General features: G+C 47.5%; 1 protein-coding gene across 3 annotated transcripts in view; it reads left to right on the plus strand.

Annotated features, from left to right (window-relative positions):
- Nucleotides 1–18,745, plus strand: part of LOC139054734 (membrane metallo-endopeptidase-like 1) — a 41,878-nt gene extending 23,133 nt beyond the window's left edge. For 2 of the 3 annotated variants that reach the window (XM_070532281.1, XM_070532282.1), the window contains 3 exons: nucleotides 6,247–6,552; nucleotides 11,314–11,585; nucleotides 17,077–18,745. In XM_070532281.1, the coding sequence (XP_070388382.1) occupies nucleotides 6,247–6,552; nucleotides 11,314–11,585; nucleotides 17,077–18,637 (2,139 nt within the window). In that variant the 3' untranslated portion in view covers nucleotides 18,638–18,745. The remainder of the gene's footprint in view (nucleotides 1–6,246; nucleotides 6,553–11,313; nucleotides 11,586–17,076) is intronic. The other variant, XM_070532283.1, reaches the window with a different exon arrangement.
- Nucleotides 18,746–20,110: the final 1,365 nt, after the last annotated feature.

A 20,110-nucleotide genomic window follows, 5' to 3' on the forward strand; every position in this document is an offset into this window, starting at 1 on the left:
ATGTCGGAACTTCACAACCGCGTCGCACTTATGCATCTCTCGGCGGGAAGGTTGCACGTTTTTAGGCTTGAGTTCTAAACGCTCTAAACACAATGTTTCCGCCAAGCAGTCACGTGTTAGTCTACATCTTAGCCTACAGCAGAAAGCAGTTTGAATATGAATGATAAATCAGTAATTGAACATATAACCGATGACTAAGTTCCTTTTTTCGTTCTTTCTTCTTTTGTGAGAAATAGTCAATACATTCAGACGCCTTTACCTCGCAGTTTGCCTGAAATATCCTCCACCATCACTGTTATATGTTTTATACTGGTGTACAACTATGTATTGCTTGTCGAAATTGTCTAGGTTCTCTGAACGCCTTCACGGCCACCTGGTCACGTGCGGTTCAAAACCACAATGTCAGAACCATATACAATTTTCTTTAGCATCTCTCTTCTCCAGTGTCCCTTAGCGCGTCCAGAGACAGGAGCTTAGCACTCGCTTCCGAGCCAAATAAAATATATTCTCCTACATATGGCAATCAGCAAAACCCGTTTATCTCGAATAATCCAAGTCGAGTTTTTAGACATGTAGGGGCCTCTGGGCTGGACTTCTCCTCCATAAGGTGGCCTCGCCACCTACAGGGTTATCTGACTGGGCTGTCGCGGTTGCTCTGTTGTAATAGTCAGACATTCAAATCCTTGATATTTTATTTTTTTTTTTGTTTTGCTGAAGGTGGTAAGCTTATGTTCACCTCCAGTACACTACATCTCCAGGCTTGGAGTGGCGCGTGACATTGGCAAAAGTGCCTAGAGCCAGAGGGGCTATACTCATCCAGATACATCCAAATTAGGAAGACCCACTAAGCTTCGACAAGACACTGTCGAAGCTTAGATCACCAGAACAGGAATCCGCCTCCCTGGTGCAGTATTTGGCCACCACTTCCCTGACGAACTCCTTCCCTCAGTCCCCAGCAGCTTATACAGGCTTATACATTGCTGACTAACGGCCACGTCCTCTGCTATTGAAAACTTGCAGATAAGAAGCAATACGGGGTAGGATTTCTAATCCATAAGGACATAGCGGGAAACATCGATGAATTCTACAGCATTAATGAGAATATAGCAGTAGTCGGAATAAAAATTAACAGGTATAAAATAAAGGTAGTAAAAGCCTACGCTCCAACCTCGGGTCACGATGATAGTGAAATAGATCAGTTTTATGTACATGTTGAACTAGCGATGAGGAGAGGGAAAACTCAGTATAGTGTAGTCATGTGCGATTTCACCGCAAAATTATGGGAAAAGCAGACTAATGAACAAGCATTTGGCTACTACGCTATCGATTCCAGGAATACTAGAGGGGAGATGTTAGTAGAATTCGGAGAAAGGAATAAGATGCGAATAATGAACACCTTTTTCAGAAAGCGTAGCAACAGAAAGTGGACTTGGAAAAGCCTTAATCGTGAAACAAGAAATGAAATAGATGTCATACTTTCTGCTAATCCCAGCATTGTGCAGGATGTAGAGACGTTAGGTAGGGCAAAGGGGTGCAGTTATCATAGATTAGTTACGCCTAGGATTCACCTCAATATGAAGAGAGAAAGAGTAAAATTGATGAAGAAACAGGCCAACCTAGGCTCAGTAAGGGTAAAAGCAGGCCAATTCAGGCTGGTACTTGCGAACAAATATGCAGTCTTACAACACAGAGATGATGACATAGAAGTAACGAATGGAACCGTAACTAGGCTAGCTTCAGGAGCAGCAGTTGAAGTGGGAGGTAAGGCACCAAAGCAACCAGTAGGTACGCTCTCCGAAGTAACGAAGGACCTAATAAAGAAACGACAAAGAATGAAAGTGTCCAACTCAAGAGATCAGACAGAATTTGCAGCACTGTCAAAACTGATCAACAAGGAGAAAGTAAGGGATATTCAAAATTACAACGTGGGAAACACTGAGGAAGCAATATAAAATGGAGGCAGCATCAAATCAGTGAGAATAAAACTCGGCATAGGACAAGCCAAGATGTATGCACTGAAAGTTAAGCAGGGTAATATAAGCAATTTCAAAGATATATTGAAAGCACTGGAATAATTTTTTACTGACCTGTGCCGTACCCAGAGCAGCCATGATACCTCCAGTCGAAGTAGTAATGAAAAGGTTACAGAGGCTCCTTCTATAACTAGCGATGAAGTTAGAAGGGCCTTGCAAGCCATGAAACAAGAAATAGTGGCAGGAGAAGATGGAATAATAGTCGATTTAATCAGAGATGGCGGAGATATAATGCTTGAAAAGCTTGCGGCTCTTCATACGAAATGTCTCACGCGTTCAAGGGTTCCAGAAAACTGGAAGAATGCTAACATTTTACTAATCCACACAAAGAGAGACGTTAAAGAACTGAAATATTATAGGCCCATTAGCTTAATTGCAGTATTGTATAAAATATTCACCAAAATAACTTCCAATAGAATTAGGGCAACGCTTGACTTCAGTCACCCAAGAGAACAGGCTGGCTTCAGAAAGGGATAATCTACAGTGGATCACATGCTTGTCATCAATCACGTGATCAAGAATTCAGTAGCGATACCAGCAGTCATAGAGGCATTACGTAATCAAGGAGTACGGGAGGCTTGCGTAAATATCTTAGCAAAAATTTACAGAGATTCCACACCCACCTACGTTCTCCATAGGAAAAGTAGAAAGATACGTAAAAGAATGGGGTCAGGCAAGGAGACACAATCTCTCCAATGCTATGCAAACATTTTTAAAGACAATGCAAACATTTTTGAAATCGTGAAATGCATTGGTATTCTGCAAATAGAGATATTTTCAAACGTACAGATTATCAAGGCTCCTTCCTTAATAGACCATACAAGCAAGGTGGTGGTCTAGAAGTGCTCGCAAAAATCCGGCTAGCATGTAAAATACACACTAAGTTTTTCATTACATCCGACGATAAAGAGTGTCTGACCCTAATATCTGAATAATGTAATGATGATGTAAAGTGATGTAAAGTGAATGATGTAAAAACAGCGCAGAATATCACGCCCGCGACTTTAAACGTCTTCTACACGTGCCTTCAAAAAGAAGCTTGTAGGCTTTCATTCTTGCTTTCAAGCGGATTAATTTTGCGCATTTTAACGAAAAATGTTTTCGAACATGTAACAAAAGCTGGAAACCATGGATGAACCGCGAATGTTTATGAAAAATAATAAAGAAAGCAAGATTGCACAAAAAATTTCTCAGGACCAGATCACCAGAGGATTTTAACAATTGTGAAAAAAAAAATACTGAAACAAGCTAAACACTTTTCTGAAAAATGAAAAACGCTGCTTCTTGCACGACCAGTTCAGTAAAGAGTGCTGTGAGGGCAGTGCGCAGATGTGGACAAACTCAACACTTGATCGCATACCAATTTCGCGAGCAATGACGGAATTAAATTTTCAAGGACATTGTATTGAGGGATCTGAACTTGAAGAACAATTGAACAAATTTCTCAGACATATTGTGTCCTGTCCTCAAAACCCAAGCATGTACCTTGACCCAACTGATGAGGCGGAAATATGTGTTATATTTAAATCATTTAAGAATAGCAAAACCCGGAGATATCAATACCGTAACGATTGTTCCGGTTATACACGTGGTTAAAATAATAGCCCACGTCTTACATATATAACCTAGCGATATCTCCAAAGCTAATGCAAGTAGCTGAGGTTAGCACGCTTTTTAAAAGTGGGGACAAAAACGACATCGTAAGCTATAGGCTCATCTCTATCTACCTATATTTTTTCTGAAGGTCTGGAGAAGGTAATTTATAAACGACTAATAAAGTTCTGCGTGGAGCTTAAGTTGATTAGTTCATCGCAATATGGTTTCCTACCAAACAGGTCCACAAAAACCGTTTTGCTAAAGCAAAAAGAAATAATTCTGGAAGCATTTCAAAACAAAGAAGTGTGTATCGAAGTATTTATTGATTGCTCAAAGGGCGTTTGGCCGCATCAATCATCAAATACTGTTGTAAAAAATGTAATTATATGGCATTCTCCGAATTGCAAAAGCGTCTCCTAAAAACTTACCTGCAACGTTGTTGCCAGTCTGTGTCAATACGACCACACCTTTCTACTTGTCAGGATATCACCATGGAGTCTCCCAAGGAAGTATTCTGCGTCTATTACTGTTTATTTTGTATATTAATGATATAACAACTATTAGTGACTACCGGAGTTATATATTGTACGCGGATGACATAAGCCTCATATTTAAAGGCAGCAACATATAGTGCATTATGCCAGTTATCAAGAAAACAAGGTAAAAGCTCAGTTCATGGAGCCCTGCAAACTGTTTGTTAGTGAAGTCCAAAAAAAAAAAAGGCCGTGTTGTTTCACGTTCATCAGAACTCTTTATCATTAGAACCAGTGATAAAGTGTGAAAACTGCAATATTGACATTGTAGCTAGAGTAACAACGATAGGAGTGCTTTTTATCAATAACATGAGCTGGGATCTCACGTGAGCTCGGTTATGTGTTATTTAAATAGGCTAGCAAAGTTTCGCTCATACCTTCCTGTATACATTAAATTATTGATCTACAACACACTGTTCTTATTACATATCAACTATTGATTCTCGGTATGGGGAAATACCACATTGTCTAGCATTAACAAACTTCACGTAATACAAAAGAAAGCATTACGTCATATCGCCAATGCAGATTGCAATTTGCAATACACACGCTGCGGAATTTTTCCGGAACTTTAAGATCATTCCAGTGCCTAAATGTTAGGAATACTCCTTATGTATATGACACAAGAAATCTGTATACAACTGTGAAAACGCTTTTCAAAACATATCGTCTTTGAGAACTGATACCGCTGTATATCCATTTCGCAACGGGGAATATTGGCGCGTTCCGTTTTGTCGCACTGAACACGGACAACAAATGTTGTGTCATGCACTTGCATGTTTGTTGAACAAACTAACTAATGACGCTAAATCTTTATGTTGAAAAATGTGGCATACGTAACATACGAGCGCATTTGTTGATGTGAAGAATTTTCTACGCCACTACTATTGTATATCTATATATCTCATAGTTGAATGTTTTTACTTTTGTATTACGTTGTTTAACACGGGAAGTTGTTTTTTTTTATTGTAAACAGTAGTATTTCACTGTTATTTTCTGTTGTAATCTTGATATAATCCTTGTTGTATGTCATGTATATGGGGAGCTCGGGCTCTATCAAGTGCATTGATTCTCACTTTTTGCCCGAGCATACTCGCATTGTAATGATGCAGATAAACAGAACTTGAACTTGTCGTTTTGGTCATCTAACGATGTGCAACTGTGTAGTGGTACCTCCAGGCGTGCAGCGAACTCGTTCTCGTAATCCTAGATCCAGTATATTTCTCCTTACAAGCGCTATGCAAAATGTGCAGCTTTTGCTTCGAATTACCCACCTTTACCGTACTGCCATTACGGCATACGTCTTCCTAACGTCTATAGTTTATATTCTGTATTAAATTATTATATCTGTTTCACGTAACAAAAGTTATGTGTGCGAAGCACTTAAACGTGTTGATGTGCTCTTGCAGTATTCATGTAAACGCGGCTAATAAAGGGATCCCTATTGGCTATTCCAATTCGTACTTCAGCTCGCCTGGAAAGGAGAAACAATACCACTCAAATTTTATTCCCCTTCACAGCGCGTCAGGCGCATGAGCCTTCAAGGATATACCAGCCGCAATGCAGCGTTGTGGAATGGATTCCACGCTTCGCAAAGCGACATCGCCGGTATATGACCTACTTTCATTTTAATGCAGTGAAGTATTAGTTTTAACCAATATCTCTATTAAGTACTCGGCACAACTGAAAAAGCTTTCGAAACCGGACAAGGCTCAACGTGCTGCCCTCTGTACGTTGGTTACGAAATGCTTTCTGCATATGGGCTTTTGCATCGCTTAGCTCCTCTTGCCATTTTCTAATCTCCGACATGTTTGTGTTAGTCTTGTGTATTTAGCAGCGGTCAAACAAGGGAACGTAGTTGGATCCAACGTCTCTAAAACAGGACTGATTCTTGAACCCTTGTCGACACGTTGGTTCAAGCGACATTCTCTTGTTCGACTACTAATTATCACTTCGAGCTTCCACCTTCCTGTGAACCTCTGTCTTGTTCGGCATCTTTGCGTGTATACATTTGTCGCATCAAGAGCGTTCTCTAGAGACGTGCCGACCGTGTTGCGTCAACTGCCTTGCGGTCGTCTCTGTAGGAAGGCCTGGACGCAAAGGCGCAGCAGCAGAACTGCAGCCGGCTGGCCGCGGCAGCCCTCGCAGCAGCTGTGTTGCTGCTTGCAGGAACAGCTGCCGCAATTTTCCTGGCTTCCAGTCCTCGTGCCACGTCATGGGCGAATCAGGCAAACCGTTTCTGCGCCAACTCTGACTGCGCCGAGCACGTGGCGAGACTCAGCCTCGACCCTGGTTCAGGCACAGAAGCGTGCGACGACTTCGGTGTCTTTGTCTGCTCGGGATGGAGGTCCAAGAGGCACCACCTCCTTGCATCCAGCGTCGTCTCCGAGGTCTGTGCCTTTGCTTCGCTTCGGCAGATTGATGGGCATCCGCGTAACTCTGCGTGCGGCTGGTGAACCTGCAAGCAGCAGAACCGCTTGTGATGTTCAATGTCCCTTGTATGTTTATTTGCAGGCTCCCACAAAACTTGCGTTATATTGAATAGCCTAGACTCCGCTTTCGTTTGCTGCTTTAAGGTCCCGTTGAACTGTCTTACAATATAGGCAGTATTAGTATTGATGTGAGGTGTGCACACACTCAAGAGATACTGGTTTGCATTGACCGGGCTATAGTAAAAGGTTTTCTGGTGAAATTCAAGCGGACTTCCTTATAACTGCAGGTGTGTACAGATGTAAGTCTAATCAAGTAACATCCAGCACGTCTCAGCTTCCTTGTTTTTAACGAACTGCCGTAATAGTCAGCAAACTGAGAAATTTAAATCGTGATTATTATTGTAGTGCAACGTGCGGAGCTCCACCATATTCAAATGCCACTATGTATGGTATCAACAGAGAGCAAACACTCGCTACACATGGCTCTTCGGCGAGGAAAGAAAAAGAAACGTCGGGCTGGACGCGACGCTAGAAGCCTCTTCCCTTCAATTCAATCTCCACATACACACGCCCACACTCCTGGCCATTCTCGTACTTTCCCGCGCTGGCATTTCCTCAAAGTCAGGCTGGACCACCCAGCCGAATGCCGCATATGCTCACTATCGGCGCTGTTGTGCCATTACCACCAGCCCGGATTCCGAATGTGCAAGATGCAGAGTTTATCCTGCGAGCGCCCTTTGAACAAACCCGGGGCTGCGCCGAAGGGCACAGCGCCCTAATTCTCCCTTGACAAGTCAAGATGCTGAGCCGTCAGGCAGCGGTGTCCTGCGGAGAAGCATCGGCAAGCAACATGTTCAAACGTGCCACCAAGTGCCAGACAGCCCGGCGCCGCACCTCCTTTTGCCTGGAGGTCACCGCGCGCGCGAACTTTGAACCGGGTGGCCAGCGCGGTCGCTGGTTGGACCTCTCGGACGACCGTCGAGTGCTGGCTTAGTATTGGGCCGTTTGAGTGACAATGGTTTCTCGGGGATTATAAGGCCGCGACGAGCCGCCTGGAAAACCGGATCCGCTGACCCACCGGGAGCAGAGTGCCGCTCTCGAGTGGGGGGATATGTGTCACGCGTTTTCGCCGGACGTCGCCGTGCGGGAACAGTCGCGTTTGCTGTGAGCTCTCGGCCCCAGTGCCGATCCGATATTGTCCTGTATAATGACCTGTATATAATGTATAAAATCCCTTTCGTTATTCTCACCGACGCCTGACTCGGAGTCTTCGCTACCAACGCTCTGTCACGAAACGGGTGACGAGCGCTACGGGACCACAAAGTCGTAATAGTGGTGCAGCGGTGCAAAGTCGTAACAGCGCACTCCGTATCCGTGCAATGTGAAGACACTCGTTGGCTGCCTCCCCGCGTAGAGAGATCGGTCTTCTATTGGCATGGAACTCCTATCGTGACAAGATAGATGTTCGGGCATAACTTTTGCCCTGAAGCAGCCGAGATGTCTTCGCACGATATTTTACACGCTTTCAAGGTACCGCATGAGGATCGTGCCTTAGCTGCTGACGCACCGCGTATGCGACTCTTTCTCGCAGAATGTAGTAGTCACTTAAGGTAGACGCATGTGATGGATCGAATGCTGGTGCATTCGTTTCAGTAGGGGGAAATTATATGGGTGAACTCATTCATGTAAAAATGGCGCGAAATATTTTTCTGTAATTACTTCGCGCATTGTGCTTGACTGTGCTCGCATGCGCGTGCAATGATTGCTTTTCGACTTTTCGTGAATGTTTGTCTTTCTTCTTCATTAAACGTCTTTTTCTCTGTCATGTGCCGAACAACAGCAACTTGTTTTGGTATGCACGCAGATAGCATGAAATAAGTAAAGAAATAATAATAATAATAATAATAATAATAATAATAATAATAATAATAATAATAATAATAATAATAATAATAATAATAATAATAATAATAATAATAATAATAATTCGGCAGCAACACTTGGCTTAGTGTGCCAATGCGGAAGAATTATACAGGCTGTCCCAGATAACTTTAGGCAGAGCTTAAAAATTTGCCGATGCACTATTGTATGGAGTAAGTCACACTATCTTTTGTATTCTGCTTAACTGCATAGTTATTCATCATAATTAACCATGCATTTCTGAAGCAACGAAGTTAGGCAAAAATTTCCAATAAAAAAGCTTTAGAGCGCTTTGCGACACGTCCGATTAAACAGTTCCTAAGTTTCTATCTATTAGGTATTAGTGCACGTTTTTACGCATATTACAGATGCCCTCAAAATAAACAAATGCCACGTGACATGCCCACTTGCGCGTCGTGATTGCACTGCTCAAACGTTTCTCGTACAATCGAACATAGCATCTAACAAGGTGTGCATCTTAGATCTAGCATCTAACAGTGTGGACCTGAACTGATCCCGGAGACCGCGTAATGCGCGGCAGCGTGGATCACGTGATTTGGTGGGGATTTCCGCGTCTTGCTGCTCTGCCTCGCAAGTTCTTAAACGGGCGTTCGATAACGTCAAGCATACAGCAATCTTACAGAGCCTAAACACGCTGGGCTGTAAGGCCAGGACTCCTATATCACAGATTTCCTCACAGATAGAAAAGCCATCCTAAGGGTCGACGACCAAGCCAGAAACCCCTTCCACCTGGGCGGGCGCGGCACGCCACAGGGCGCAGTGTTATCCCCTCTCCATTTCAATATCGCCCTAATAGGCCTTCCGCCGCTCCTCGATAACATCCCGGGGATCCGGCATGGCCTCTATGCCGACGACATTACCATCTGGTCGTCCACAGGGTCCATCGGGGCAATGGAGAGCCGCTTGCAGCAAGCGGCAGATGTGGTGAGCCACTATGCTAAGTCATGCGGCCTCAGCTGCGCCCCCCAAAAGTCAGGGCTACTCTTGGTCTCACCGCGAAAGAAGCACGCATCCGATTCGCCCACAATCAACATACAACTGCAGGTACACACCATCGTTCCGTCTCAGAGCGTAAAGATATTGGGAATGGTTTTTTAGTCGGATAGCACCAACACAATATTAATTCACTAGCTCAAGAATACAACAGCCCAAGTTACCCACATGATCCGGCGAATAAAAACCAAGACAAGAGGCATGGAGGGCGTCCCCCATGCATCTTACAAGCAGTAAGAGCTTGGACAGGCCTTCGTCGTGTCTCGAATAACTTACGCTATTCCATAGGCACTACTCAACGGGACAGAATTTAAGAAAATCAACACAGTCATCAGAAAGGCATATAATTACGCGATGGGCCTGCCGATCAGTACGTCCACAGAACGCCTACTATGACTAGGAGTGCAAAACATGGCCGAGGAGCTGATCGAGGCACATTTATCCAGTCAGCGAACAAGGCTGGCAGATACGGAAGCGGGGAGGTCCATCCTCACGCCTGGGGCTCTCTGCCCCTCTCAGCCATCCGCCGCCTCAGACAGGGAGGTTACCCCATGCCATCCGGAGCAACATCACCGTAGGTGGTCTACCTCGCAACAAGCACCCAGTGCACCACGCAGAGCGAAGGGAGGCCCGCGCCCTGGCCATACACAAGCGATACGGAACTTTACCCTCTACAGCCTACATGGACGCGGCTTCTTACCCCAGACGCGCAGCTACAACAGCTACCATAGTCGTCAACAAAGAACATCAGAGCAGCATTTCACTCACACGAAACAATCCCCTCCAAGCCGAGGAAGCGGCCATAGCCCTAGCGCTCACCCAAATAGAGGTTGAATTGATAGTGACCGTCGCCCAGCAGGCGTGCCGCAACATTTCTAGCGGCAGAATTCATACCACTACCATAAAGAAATTTCATCAAGAACGGACACTCTCATAGAGCCCAGCGGCAGAATTTACTGTAGAGCTCGGAAGAGCACCCAGCTTTCGCTTCAATCAAAAGCTGCCAACGAGATCAGTCATGATCATCTGGGTGCCAGCTCATCACGGCATTCCTGGCGACGAGGTTGCCAACCACGTGGCTCGATATTTGACCCACCGAACCGACGCCGAGGAATCTGAATCCGAGCCTAAAACTAACTAAAGCCCTCTAGTCTCGTACCAAGACATCACACAACACCACAAGCTAACCCGCAGAACATATGAACCCCCACACAAGTCACTACGTACCCAAAGAGCAGGAGCGATTCTTCCGAGCTCTACATGTTAAGATTTTCCCCCACCCAACCAGAAATCACCTCATAGCATCTACACAATTCTATCCGCAATGCCGCTTCTGCGCAGAGCCCGGGTCCCTGAGGCACATAGTAGGGGGATGCAGAGCGGCACCATTAAATCCTCCGAACCCTTACCCCACTAACGAGCTTTGGGAGAGAGCCTTGGCCAGCTCCGACTTCGAGCATCAGCAACGGCTGATTGCGAGGGCGCAGGACGCGGCCCGAGCTCAAGGCATTTTGGAATGGGGACGCCTCTCCAAAGCTGAATTTACCTAAAAAAATGTTTATTCTCTCTCTTTCTCTCGCAAGCACGTATTTGCTATGTTGGAAAACACGTGGCAGGAGACGAACAGTTTGATATTTAATAAACCGCCTCACTTAAGCTTCACTGCACGTAGATTCCAAGACATGCGTTGGATCTGTATAATCACTAATTTCTGTCGGTTCTCCTTTTTTTATTTATTGGAGAGATTCGTCGCTGAAACACCGGGCATATCGTTGGTTTCCGCAGGTGGTATTTCAGTGGCTCGACAGCGTGGGTGGTGGACCCAGTGCATACGGCGACGCCAGCGAGAACAACAGCGCGTCCACGTTGCTGCGCAGACCAGCAGAGTTCATGGCCGCTTGTATGCGCATCGGAGCACAAAGTGATGCCAAAGCTGACCTTCTCGAGTTCGGCAAGTTCATGGCCGCCCTCGGCCTACCTTGGCAGACCGAAGAGCTCTCTTACTCGACGAGCAACTACTCGGCCCCTTTGCAAGCATTGGTCGACCTCGCCTTCAGGTGAGGGCGCAAGCCGTAGCGAGGTATACGGAGCTTGGTCAGTTGAGATACGTCATGTAGCGATTGTCCTGCCTCCTTTTCCATGGACTGTCCTGTTCCAGCTATCCGCAAATGGCCTCCAGAACTCCAGTCGTGGAAACTATATCCTGGGGTATTGCGTGCCAAGAATCAGGATATTATTGTGAAGCAGCCGTACTGGGCGAAGGGGTAGGGGGCGCTCTCGATTATATTTTGAACATCTGGGGATCTTAACGTGCAGCCAAACCACGGTTCACGAGCGTTTTCGAGCATTAGCTGTACTATTCCAGGTACAAACCCAGAAAACGCCTGGTTCCGTAAATCTGCCCTTCAAGCTCAGTCAAGGTCAAACTGGGACTTAGTCTGCGACTACCTGCGGCTGCTGCGTACGCCGCGTGAGTGCCCGTATTTTGAAAGGGATACGCGATGGGCACAAAGTGCGCCGAGTGCTGATAGCTTCGTACTACGCGCTGTGCTTTTGACGCTCAGTCCGCGTTGAAGCGAGATGCAGCATGAAGGTCAATTCGTTCGCTGCTGCTGTCGCGCTGAGTAGCGTATGTGCCCTTTCCCAAAGCAAGCAAAACCGTGCTATCACTCGACAAACTTGGTTTAACCGCGTTCAACCCCTGCAATATTTTTGAATTCCACCCCAAACGGAATGCACTCGCCGCCGCGGCGGCTGATATGAATCCCGCGAGAGCTAGAACTCAGCAGCGCAACGTCATAGCCAGTAAGCTATACCGCGGCGGGGGTGAACTCCAGTGGTTGAACCTCCAGCCACTCTAGTTGCGTTGTCACATGGAATATCTGAAATTTGCGTATATCATTATTAACTCGGTTTCTGTAATTTGTGACTGCAGCCACATCACGTGTTGTACTCGTATATCTTCAAGCTTCGAACATAGTGACTTTCTGCTGATAGTATATACTAACACATTAAAATACAGTTTTTTTTTTCACTTAAGACAAAATATTGTATTTCAATTACCGGTGCTCTTTGTTCCTTGCCATTAAACAGGTGTTTAGACTCCATAGCAGAGTATTTATAAAATTCACAATTCGCTGCACCTATATTATTGTTTTCTTTACTTGCGCTCGCTTGCCTATGTTGCTTCCATTATTTGCTTGTGTTTGCCTTTCCCTTTGTTGCTTTACGTTTATTTCTATTTTCTTCCACTCCTTCTATATTAATATAATATGGCTGCAGTATGTATAAATAAATAAATAAATAAATAAATAAATAAATAAATACACTTCTGTATTTCGTAAACAATGTACTCAGACACACTGCCCATGGCTTTAGACATCGGCTCTCTTTTCTGAACTAAACCAGCAACGATAACCATAACGGGAAAAGAAAAGAAAAAGAAAGAAGAAAAAAATTTTTCAGTGAAGCTTTCATTACTTCGTTTATATTACTGCTAGCAATAGCATCAAACTCGCAATAGATGGACAGTCCTATACGAGACCGTACGATGTAGTCTACATGCATGAGCTATGGCAGCTCCCGGGCGAGCTGGTTCATTTCGCGCTGCTGCCTTTTCGGCCTCGGCCGCAGATGCTGCGACTAAAGAGCTCCGACGTTCGGTCCTACGGCAAGCACCCTCTTCTTTTTCTATGTATGCGGCCCCGCGCACTGAGGGCACGGAAATGGCTACATGGTACTTTTTGATGTGGCATAAAATTGCCAGGAACGTGCATCAAGAAGCGTTCATAACACGTCTGTGCGAGTGAACCCGAGTCCACTCCTTCTTCGAGTGGTCCGTGTTTCGAGTCTCGAGGCTCGTGACATCTGTGCCCTCCGACAGCTGTTCGTCGGGCCCGTTGTCCACCCTGAGTAAGATACGCGCACGTGCGAACAACTGCCCCTTTGTCGGTGCTTCATGACTTGAAGGGCTCTTTTAAGTTTAAGGGCTGACAGCGCTTGCGTGACCAAGTTGGTCGCGAATGGTCGCTCTTCTCGAAAAGCCACCATTTTGGGCCAGTAGCTCACTGCTCGATTTTTCAGGCGCGCTACCACAGCCGCAAAACTGCTGAACCAATCAGACGACAAGGAACAGGACGTCTATACACGGTGACGCTTATTTTACGTGGCGATGGCATTGCAAGAAGACGGTGAATGCTATATCACGAGACCTTTCGAAGTGTGGCGATTGGTCGGTCTCACTTGGTGGTGTGAACATCGGTCATATTGAGTCGCTTTTTGGTCGCCAGTCGCAATTGGTCGCGCGACCTCCTCAAGTCGCCGGTGTGAATGAGGGCTAACGTAATCGCTCTACGATATCGCATGACAGAGCCGTTGCGTTTCCGTTTTCCACCACTTGGGTATACCTTCCCAGTTGTGAACGGTAAGTGACGGTGCGAGTGTACAAACGGAACGGTCTAGTGTACCAAAGAATGAACAGGGAAATAAAGTATATCGGAAGCATTTGTATATGCTACAGGGAACTCGCATAATGCCGACAACACTGTGCTTCAGTCAGGCGACGCTGGTTTTCGTCCATCATTGACAGCCTTCCAGTAGCCGAAGCGGGCTCAGTAGCCGGCAGCCTGCCTCAGCGCATGTGTTTGCTTATTGTGCTCTTTCTCCGGCGTTACATCACTGCTCACCTGCAACTGCGTGCCGCTATGCGAGCAGTTTGACAACGTGTTCAGTTCCAGCAGTAGGCTACGTAAGTGCGCAAAGTCCAGAGAGGTGCTCGATGCACCGACTTCACCTGTCAACTCGGCCGCTTCGACGTCGTGCCAATCGCCCGCTCGTATTTCGCACTAATTGTAAAAGTGCAGCAGCTTTGATTCATCAGCCAAGCAGTACATAAATTCAAAACGATGCTTGCGGCGTTTTCCAAACCTATGAGCTTCAGCGCGCCGTCGTGATGAGCTTCATCAATGATCTAAAACCATGTGACAGCAGTCACGTTTCTTGAGCCAAGGATTATATAGCTTGTGACGACCACGGTTACCCAGTGGCATCGACAAGCTGACCCGATCCTGTGGCCAAATACCCTGTAGCGTTTGCGAGGCTATTTCGGCCGTGCTAGGCGACGATCGCGCGGGTTTGCTACACCAGCACACCAGATATCGCAGCACGCCGCGCTTCTTGACTCGCTTGCATATTTTTCGTGTAGTTTACTCGGATATAATCTGTAATGACGTAATAATCGAGGGAAGCTGCATCTCCTGCAGTCAAGGCCTCTTCCCGTCGCCGCTTTCGCTTTGTATATAGCAGTCAACGATGCCTTCTTGGGGCAAACACGGGAGCGTGCCCCAAGACAATACTGTACCGACCCTGTTGCGGGGAACCAAACTTGCGTTCGCGGGGCTGTCACAGTTGCGCGACGAACACGATATGTGCTTGTAAGATTACCGCAGCAAACAGTGAGACCTGTAGCCGAGTGCGATCAGCCCGCAAAACTTCCGCATCCATCGTGCGCTCGTCCAAGTGTCTATCCTGTAGTTATGGTGAGAAGCCAATGTGCGCGCAAAGCTGTTGGTATTATGCAAAAGGTGCATAAGTAGGAGGGCATGCGGCCGTTTTCGTTAGCAAGACACTATACATTGTATGCGTGAAGCTATCGTCGATATGCTACTGCGGTTAGTACGGCTTGTTTGTGGTATAAGCAAGTATTACCACGTAATATGTGATCCTCGTCTACCATGCATGCAGTCGACTTGTGAAGTAACGTGTGGCAGCCCATGTCGCGAACATCTTCTGTAGCTGTGATTTCCAGCGTCCTTCGCTTGCGCTAGCTCAATGAATGACGCACAACGGGGGACAAATAACCAGTCGGTACTTGATGACATCGAAAAAAAAAACTAGTGGCAACAGAAGCGCAGCAAAGGCCAAGGGCACACCGAACGTTTCCCTCCCCCGGACATTTTGCGTGTCATGAATACTTGACATTGAAGACGTGCGACAAAACTTGTCCGCCCTGCCGCCTTTAAGAAACCATCCGAGGTATACGCCATTGAACGGCAGAACGGCAAACGCAAGGCCACGAAGGTGCAGAAGGAAATCAAGAAAAATAGAATGTTGCCATTGCATTCGCTTTGCCATTTTTAGCGTGTCTGGTATTCCGGTACACACAATGGCGTTTGCGTGATACCGAGCATACCGTTTTAGCGTGTGATAGTTCCGTTCAACCGCGATGCCTTAAAGACATGTTTTCGCGTTCCACGAGTGTCCTTTTCGAAAGAAAACATTAAAAAAGGCGACGTGTTCGCGATCATGCCGCTGCCGAAAATTTGCAACAGCAGCGAAGTAAGCACATGTGTATAGGCTTGTACACTAATAATAATAATAATAAGCTCCATGTTTGTCTGATTGATTTCTGTGCCGCCAGTAGGCGCCAACAAACTGGCCGCTCGCATATATGCCTCTGGTAACCCGGTTATCCTCAAAGGATAAGAAGTTTGCGGGTGAACTAAAATTCTCTAGTCTTGTTCGATTTGTGCAGAGAAAGTACAGCTTACATTCGCATGAACTGAAAGTTTTGTGCGCTGGCCCTTTCCTGGCACCTTTACACTGTTTAGTGAGATGAGGGTGTTAGGTGAAAGGAAGACACACTCTATGTAGTGCATCTTTAAATCTGCTTCTGCACTGCTGCTACCTTGCACCTTGGAGAAATATTTAAACATAGTAGTGAGAAAAACGTGACCTTCGTTGCGGAATAATGCTGCTAACGGGCTAGTTGATTGCTAGATTCTTCGTTCATGTTACCAAGTACAAAATCAATAAGAGTTACAAAGTAAGGACGTAGACTGTTCACACTACAAGCGTTTGTTGAGTCTGTATTCGTTTTGCAACCCGTTTGATTTTTCGCTAAATAAGATGAATCAAGAATGCATTTATGAGGTAGCGGTGTGCGTCATCCTTTCGTTGTGGATGTTCCAGCAGACGATGCACGACGGTCTGCCCCAATGAAGTCTCATGCGCAGAATATAGACTGTAAAATGGCTGCTTTAACTTACAGCCAGAATCATACATCTGCGCCTCTGAACTACACTCAACAATATTATTGCCGCCGGTTTCGGCTGATGGCAATGCGTGCGCGAGTATTTTATTTTCTCCCCGATGTGAACGAACGTGAGGTGCATTTAAAATTCTTCAGAATGTCGTAACAGACGGTGCAACATGACAGAAAGCGACTGTTGCACCTTGTTCAATGTTCAGGTTCAATACTTCAGGTCAGATGAGGTTACTGTGGAATGAGTGTTGCAAAAATGAGATAATGTGATCAGCACTGTGATTTATGAATGCTTATTGAACTTTCTCGAGGGAGTCAACACGTGTTGACGCCTACTACTACGGACATTTCTTTCGTTAAAATCGTACCTTAGTACTTCATCCCATCCATGCTTTAAAGCGTATCTCGCGATACGCCATTGGTACATAGTTAATACATGCTATAGTTGCCCATGGCAACCCCTTGGAAAATGCCCTTCGGCACAATTGTTCAATTTCTGTCTGCAGGTGGAACCTGCCGCTCTGGTTCCGACTCGACTTCATCCCACCCGATGTCTACCACTCCCGCAAAAGAACGCTGTACGTGACGCCGTCACCTATGGCTGAACTTTCCGACCGCATGGAGTCGCTCTTGCATGCCTCGAATGCCACGTACGCCTCATACCTGCGGCTTTTCAACGACACTCTACTAAATTCTCGAGACGGGCCCAAGACTACGCCGTCTTTCATAGCTTTCCTGGAGAGCGGCGCCGCTGCCAAAGTTCAAAGAGACGTATTCGGAAACTTGAGCTCTGTGGCCCGAGCACGGCAGCCGCTACCGAAAGTCAACAAGATCCGGCACCTAACCCTTTCGCTAAAGGGTGTTACGCACAACGATTGGGTACGCGTGCTTCAGGGCAGCACCCGATCTCTTCCGTCCCTTACCGATGAAGACTCGTTGACGCTAAGTGACAGGGAGCTCTTGAAAGCAGCGAACACGCTCTTCGTAGCCTACTCGCCCAGGGACATCTTGTATCACACGACTTGGTGGCTGCTGCAGCTCATGGGGCCCCTGGTAAGCGACGATCTGTTCTCGCTAATCTACGCTCATAATCACGGCAAGACGGTTTTGCGTACGTCGTGCGCTGTGCAATTGGAAGCAACGTACAACGTACTCCTGGTCGCCATGAGAGAGTCGAGTTTCGACGTCGTCGAGCGCCTGTCGGTCGAGCGCCACTTGCAGAAAGTACGAACCGTCGCGCTGGAGCGCTTGAGCTACGCCGGCGGCTTGGCTGCCAGCACGAAGCATTCCTTGACGTCGGCCCTTGAAAAGACGAATACCGTTGTTTGGCAGGACCAGTTTCAATTCCAGTCCAGCTGGGAACGCTTGGCGCACATGTACGGCAACGGATACAACGTAAAAGATCGAACTTTCTTCGCCCGGTGGCTCGCCGACAGAGTTCACTTTCAAGAATCATTGGCGACGAATGAGCGCGTCGCGATGGACACAACGTTCCGGTTAGACGCAGGTCGCGTGACTTCACACAGCCCGGCGTCGCAAGCCATAGCCGTGTCGATGGCAGCACTGCGCCCTCCCTTCTACTACACGCGAGGCACGAGCGCCATGCTTTACGGAGGACTTGGTTTCCTCTACGCTCGAGAAATCTTCCAGATGCTGAGTTCTACGGCCGAGCTTCTTAACAGGATGGGCGGTTGGCCGCGACGCCTTGGCGCGCCGCCCGGATCAGGAGGCGCGGCGGCGCTCTGGGAATCGTTCTTCTCGTGCCCGTATAGCGTCGACAAGGGTGCCCTGTACCCCGAGCTCCCGGCGTTGCATGTGGCGTACGAGGCGTACACCCGCTTCCGCAATTCCAGCACGGACACCCCGCTGAGGGGCCTTGAGGGCTACAGCCCGGAACAAGTGTTCTTCCTGACCTTCTGCCACGCCACGTGCGAGGTGGATTCGTCGGGACTACTGACGTCGCAGTACTGCAGCAACGCGGTGAAAAACTTCGCCCCCTTTGCGGTGGCATTTTCTTGCACCTCAGAATCCGAAATGAACATCGACGAAAGGTGCGAATATGTCTAGAGATCAGCGCTGACTGTATTGAGTATAGATGAACGTTTTCAAAGTAGAGCCGTACGTTAATTCTCCTTTATTTCTTATGCCATTTTATCGAATATATGACAATATTTATCTGCGCTTCCTGTGTGCGTGATTCACCGTTTGTGTCTTTTAGAAGAGCATTCTTACAGAATTCAACTTCCGTGTATGGGCGTGCCTACTCCTTGGCGGAAAGGTGCTCCTGAAATTTTGATTATGTAACGCCCACCGACGCCGCTACGCACAGACGCTAAAGGTCGGCGGTCACGATCGGCACTGCGAAAGATGACGAAAATAAAGGTGGGTGGCGCGTGTTCACGGCGCGCGACGGTACGCGCTAGTCCGCTCTAAGAGCCTGCTACTCTGGTCCTCTTGTCTGGCACTCCGCTGCAACCCCTTGGTTAGCGACACTGGTGACTCCGGACTACGAGATGACCGACCCTAGCAACCTACTGCCCTCAGGCAACCTTCCGGCTGGCGCTTCTTCACGGCTACAAGACGTCGCAGCTTTACAACGTCCCCTGTCCACGTTCTGGCGCGAGGACCCACAGCTTTGGCTCAACCAGGTTGAAGCGTCCTTCGATCTGCACCATATCACCTCGCGGACGCCTTGATATCTCCACTTACTTGCCAACCTGTCTTTTGAGATTGCTCACGAGGTGGTAGACGTCATCGCTGCCCAATTGGGGGATGCCCCGTACAAGCGACGGAAACAGAGTATTTTGGATCGCACCACGCCGTCTAGAGCGCGCTTCCCCAACACCTTCTCACCTCCGAGGAGCTTGGCGATCGCCACCCTTCCCAGCTGCTCAACACTATGCAACGGCTTCTGGGATCAAGCAACGTTGACGCGAACGGTACGCTGTTGAAGGAGCTCTTCCTGCAGCGCTTGCCGCAGTCCACCCACCTTGGCTTGGCTGCTGCAGTAGACTTGGCACTCGACCGCCTCGCCCAGCCTGGAGTTCTGCTTATATCGCCGCCATCTCTTCAATTCCTGAGGCCTCTATCATGGCCCGCTTAGAGTCCCGGATCGACCAGCTCGCCGTCTCCTCTGAAACCCTTCGCAAGTCCTCTCATGACCAACACGGCTCCTCCTCCACGTGCCAGCCGCCGTCCTTCTTTCCTGAGCAGCCCCGCTCGCGCAGTCCTCGAAGCTCGCCTAATTGCTGGTACCATCGTACTTTCCAGCGCCGCCCCGCCAATGCAAGTCCCCATGCCAGCGGTCGGGAAATGCACTGCAAGATCGCTGATGGCGGGATGTGACCTCGCCTTACAATCCGGCCGCCTTTTCATCGTCATGGATCGCGTTTCCGGCCTGCGTTTCCTTGTAGACACAGGCTCCGAGCTCAGCGTACTGCCGTACACCAAGCGTGACCACGCTTCTAAGTCACCTGGCCCTGCACTCCGAGCGAATAACTCTACCTTCATCGCCACGTATGGTCTACGGTCCCTCGCTCT

Source organism: Dermacentor albipictus, chromosome 1, assembly GCF_038994185.2.
Source record: "Dermacentor albipictus isolate Rhodes 1998 colony chromosome 1, USDA_Dalb.pri_finalv2, whole genome shotgun sequence".
NCBI lineage: Eukaryota > Metazoa > Arthropoda > Arachnida > Ixodida > Ixodidae > Dermacentor > Dermacentor albipictus.